Here is a 5,347-nt window from a genome sequence, read left to right as displayed (position 1 = left end):
TTAAGAAGTGGGAGGAGATGAAGAGGCTATCCTAGTGCGGGAAAATAAAAGTTTAGGGAAAAACGATCTGACCAAAATAAGAAGTCAACACTTGACAAGGGTCAAGGAAGAATTCCCATCCTTTGGATTACCAACACAAAACCAAAATTACCACTTAGGGACCCAAATGAACTTGCAAATCTTCGAAGAATCACATAAGTTTTTGACGGAAATCGGGCAGAGTAACGGTTGCAAATGGGCGAAGTCATTATCTTAGTGCTTTGGAATTAACCTTCAAAGACTTTCGAGGAAACCTACACATATCACAACAGCAATCCAACCAGGCAAAATAGCGAGCAAAATAACAGTCAAATAATAATCTACAGTCCATTGGTCCTTAAGCGTTTTTTAGGTTTCATCTTGCTTATTAATGTTTTAGCATAAAAGTAAAGTATGGTCCAAGTGGACAAAAGAAAAAATAGCGGAGAATAAATATGACGTCCAAATGGACAAAATAAAAATAGCAGAAAGTAAATATGATAATATGATAAATATAAGAGCGGTAAATATAAAGAGAAATATCAGAGAAAGTGCTTATGAATTTTGTTCTAAACACAAGTAAATATCACAGAAATTAGCAATCAAAGGATGGAATCGTTATCAGAGACTCATTCTCAACCTTTTGGAATGAAGAAGTGAAGAAAACAGTGGAGATTATGAACTCAGGCGTGGTGGTTCAAGGTTTTCCGGCGAGGGTTTTTTAGAATTCCGGCGAGGATTTATAAGCTCAGGTGATTTTGTGATTTTGTTCTAATTTGTCAGTCTGAAAAATGTCTGAAAAAGAGGTCCTTCTGTCAGTCTCAATGAATGTTTATATAGTGCTCAGATTCAGGGTTTTGCTGAGTTGTTCGGCTGATATGATTCCCGATGAAATGTTATAAGTTTGCTCTGCAGCCCATACGAAAATTCACTAATTTTGGTCCAAATACTATCTTTTTTTTGCAGTGTTCTTGAGACTCAATTTGGGCCTGAAAGGTTCTGAATTTTTGCTTGTTGGTGTGAATGAATGTTACTACAGCCACCCGAAAATCCTTTATTCCAGTCCAATCTCTCACTTTTTTTATTGTAATTTTGTGATACCAAATCCAATTAAACTTGGGCCTGACTTTGTGGATTTGTTGTTTGAATTGAGAATCAATGAAGTGTGGATGGTGTGAATTATTTTGAAATGTAAAACTTTGGTTGAAATTCCTTTGCCGAGTGAAACCGTGTGAGCTTGTGCATGGAAACCGTGAACTTGGCTGGGAGTCCCCACATGGGCTTGTAATTCACCTATTTCATGAAGGTTAGAACATAACATGTAATAATACAAGTGATAATGATAGTAATGAAGATGATTAGTAAAAAAAAAAAGAAAAACTATTAAAAGAAAACATTTTTATATTATTAAAAACAAAATGATTTTTATATTAATAGTAATTCAACTTTTAAATAAATTTTAAATTGAATTATTATTAAAATAGAAACCAAAAACTAAAATCGAATGGCTATAAACTTGATATAAAAAAAAATGGAACTTTAAACCTCGAATTGAAATTGGACTTGAAATATCGACTTTTACGTCGGCTGCTTCGCATCTTCTTGCAAACTTCGCCGTTTTGATTTAGTCCCTGCATTACACAATAAAAGAGACAAAGATTTTTTTTTTGCAATTTTAATTAAAGGTTAGCAAACATAATAACTATAAATGAATAGAAACGCGAACAAAGAGGTGCCTGGCGATTCCCCTGTAGGTGAGCTCAAAATGAGAGAGGCACGAGAGAACCTCGCAAGATTTTGATGTGATTTAAACAAAGTCTGAGACGCGGGATCTTAGGGTCAAAAATTGGGGTATGACACTAATGTTTAAAGATTCCATGGATGTTGTTGTTGTTGTCACTTATGTTTTGAGATTTAATGTTTAAGTATTATATTGATTTTGTTTATTTGTTGTTGTTGTTGAGATTTAACATTTAAAGATTTCATGCATTTTGTTGTTGTTCTTCTTCTTCTTGTTGTTGAGATTTAACATTTAAAGATTTCCTGGATTTTGTTGTTGTTGTTTTTGTTGTGACATTTAATGTTTAAGGATTCTATTGATTTCATTTTTGTTTTTGTTATAGGTGTTGTTGTTGATGATGAGGAAGATTTAAAATTTGTCAAAAAATTAGTGCTTTGCATATTAAAATGAAAAAAAAGGTTAAATTTAAAATTTTGTAAACAGGACTTTACTCCTTGACTGTAACAGCTTTAGGGGGATTGACTTTGATATTGAAATACTTGAGAAGCTGGAAATCCAAGATAAAATTCGACCCTGCCGTCGGGGGGGAATTTCCCGTTGAGGCAACATCAACCTTGACCGCGTTAAGAAACGAAGTCCAAATAATATTCTTGTCCTCAAACCGTCTTATATTCCTAGCTTTCCAAATCCTACTAATAATACTAAGGACCGCTGCCAGCAGCACCACTTTACCCTGAGTAAACGTTAGCATGGAGTAAGCGGACCAAACATCTTCAGCCGAACAAAAACTCTGCGACATTATCGACGGTAAAAAGCTCCAAAACCTAGCAGCAAACGAGCAAGAGAAGAACAAGTGATCAGTGGTTTCCCCATTAGATCCACAAAGATTACAAATGGAAGGAAGATGAAACCCTCTAATCTTCAAATTATCATCCATCGGGACCTTATTGTGGAGCAGCCTCCAGAAGAGCAAAGAATACGAGGCTGGAATATTTGCACTCCAAATGATCTTTCCCCAATCCATAGCGCTGTAGTTTCGAGAGTGGAACTCGAATGTATTTCAAAGTAAGAATTCCATCAGTAGCCGGAGTCCAGACTAAAAAATCCTCTTTTTCAACAACGGACAGATGGATATTAGAGAGGAGATTAACAAGCATAGGAAACATGACCTGGATATCCCTAGGGAGGCTCCACTGTCGATTCTGTATGTAAGTCGCTGCTTTGTCTTTGAGGTGGGGCTGAGTACCGGCATTAGAGAATAAGGAAGTAACCACATCCGATCCATTCCAACTATCAGTCCAGAAGTGAATTTTACCACCATTTCCTATAAGCCAGCTTGAATGATTTTTAACATCCTCTAAAGAGGCCTTCATGCTGCTCCACAGCGAAGAAAACACATGATAAAAAATCGGTTTGTTGTTACGCAACACCCGAGCTCTAAGCAAGCAAGCCCACTGATCATTTTAGTTGAATAACTCCCAGCAAAGTTTCAAATTAGCAGCCTCATTTAAAGTGATTAAGGATCTAATCCCCAGCCCACCCTCTTCAAAAGGCCTACAACACTTATCCCAAGCAACTGTAACAAGCTTGCGAGTGTCAATGTTACCACTCCAAATAAAGTTCCTTGCCCATCTATGAATGTTTTTCAAAACTAAAATTGGCCAAGAGTAAATCAACAAGGTGTGGATCACCATGCTTTAGATTACCGACTTGACAAGAACCAACCTTCCCGCTACCGAAAGTAAGCTAGCTTTCCACGCCAAGAGTTTGATACGAGTTCTATCCGCAATGTCGTGAAAATGAATAGGTTTAGGTCTTCCCCGGAAAATAGGAGCACCTAAGTATGTGAAAGGAACCTGACCCGTGTTGAAGCCAAGACTAGCAGCAATGTGAGAGTGACGATGACTAGAGATGGACCCTGCATAGATGATAGATTTAGATGGACTCACCTGTTGTCCAGACGTCCACGCATATCTTCTGAATAACGATGTTAGAGCTTCAATAGACCCCTTGTCCCCATTGCAAAAGAGCATAATGTCGTCGTTGTATAGAACATGAGAGGGAACATAAGAGTTTCGTGAAGCTTTAATAGGCTTCACCTGTCTGTTTTCCACAAGCTTTGTTATCCCTCTGCTAAGGACATCCTCTGCCAAGCAAAACAGCAAAGGCGAAAGTGGGTCACCTTGACGCACCCCATTCTTGCAAGAGAAAAAACCTTCCTGCGAGCCGTTAAAAGAGACAGACATAACAGTAGAAGAAATAATAGCATTTATCCAGTTGCAAAATTTTTCGTTAAATCCAAAGGCCTTGAGGACTTTAATTAAAAAATCTCAGTTGAGAGTATCAAATGCTTTGGAGATGTCAATTTTGATGGCTAAATTACCGTGCTTGCTACGGTTAGGAAGAAGATTTATCGCTTCAGACGTGACGCAGACACAATCTTTGATACTCCTACCTTTGATGAAGGCTCTTTGTTCTCTAGAGATTATATGAGGCATTAACAAGGCAAGCCTGTCTGCCAGAATCTTGGTGATTATTTTGTGTTTGAAGTTTGCTAGGGCAATGAGCCGGAACTGCTCAATGGAGTATGTATAATTTAGAGATTCATTTATGCATAATTTAGTTTAAAAATACATGCAAAGATGCATTTTCCAATTTCAAAAATAATTTTATTTTTCATTCAAGTCGGAATGCAATCCTTACTCCTTAGGATGATTTAAACCATTTCCTAAATTGTTTTTAACCCAAATTCTAATATATAATCTATGTATCATATCACTTTATTAAACACTGACACACCTAACACTAAGGGTGTGTTTGGTTCAAATGAGGGGGAGGGGAGGGGAGGGATTTTAATAGAGGGAAGGTGAGGGGAGGGAAGGGGAGGGATTTTTATTAATTGTATGTATGTTTGGTTCAAACGAGGGAAGGGGAGGGGAGGGAAGAGATTTTGGTTAAAAATGTGTTTGGTTCACGAGGGGGGGGGGGGGAGGGAAGAGATTTTGGTTAAAAATGTGTTTGGTTCACGAGGGGAGGGGAGGGATTTTATTAATAATTTACATTTTTATCCTTATGATTTTATATAACTGACATGATATTCAAAGGTGAAAATTTCATAAATAATTTTTTAGAAATAATATTTGTAATATTGAGTGATTAAAAATTTATAACTTACCACATAATATTAAAAAAATTGAATACACTTGATACGTATTATAACTGTTGATAACAACTTTTGAATACATAAATAACTTATCATATATATATATATATATATATATATATATATATATATATATATATATATATATATATATATATATATATAATAAATAAATAAACAAAATAAAGAATGGTTTAAAATTTTATATAAAATATATATAATAAAATTAGAGAAAAATTATTATAAATAAACATTAAAAATAAAAATTATAATAAAAAATTAAAAATTTTAGTGATTATAATTTTTATTAAATAAACATAATAATTTTAAGATAAAAAATAATTATAATAAATTGTAATAAGCAATAGAGAAAAATCACACAAAAAAAAGCAAACGAAAGAAAATAATAATTTTGAAATAATAAA

The 5,347-nt window shown here is 34.9% G+C and overlaps 1 protein-coding gene across 1 annotated transcript; it reads right to left on the bottom strand.

The window, feature by feature from the left end:
* Positions 1 to 2,703: 2,703 nt before the first annotated feature.
* On the bottom strand, positions 2,704 to 4,005 carry LOC131619448 (uncharacterized). The gene is made up of 3 exons (XM_058890540.1): positions 3,485 to 4,005; positions 3,236 to 3,391; positions 2,704 to 3,133 (listed from the first exon to the last, which is right to left on the bottom strand). Exons 1-3 carry the CDS (start codon positions 4,003 to 4,005, stop codon positions 2,704 to 2,706), a joined length of 1,107 nt encoding a protein of 368 aa, XP_058746523.1.
* Between the last annotated feature and the right edge of the window lie 1,342 nt (positions 4,006 to 5,347).

This window comes from Vicia villosa, linkage group LG7, assembly GCF_029867415.1.
Source record: "Vicia villosa cultivar HV-30 ecotype Madison, WI linkage group LG7, Vvil1.0, whole genome shotgun sequence".
NCBI classification, from domain to species: domain Eukaryota; kingdom Viridiplantae; phylum Streptophyta; class Magnoliopsida; order Fabales; family Fabaceae; genus Vicia; species Vicia villosa.
This window is presented reverse-complemented; position numbering and strand designations above follow the sequence as displayed.

Coding starts and splice junctions, on each gene's coding strand:
- LOC131619448 (XM_058890540.1), bottom strand. CDS start 4,005: ATGTCTGTCTCTTTTAACGGCTCGCAGGAAGGTTTTTTCTCTTGCAAG. Junction 3,392..3,484: donor TTACTTTCGGTAGCGGGAAG/GTTGGTTCTTGT, acceptor AAACATTCATAG/ATGGGCAAGGAACTTTATTT. Junction 3,134..3,235: donor AATTTGAAACTTTGCTGGGA/GTTATTCAACTA, acceptor GCTGTGGAGCAG/CATGAAGGCCTCTTTAGAGG.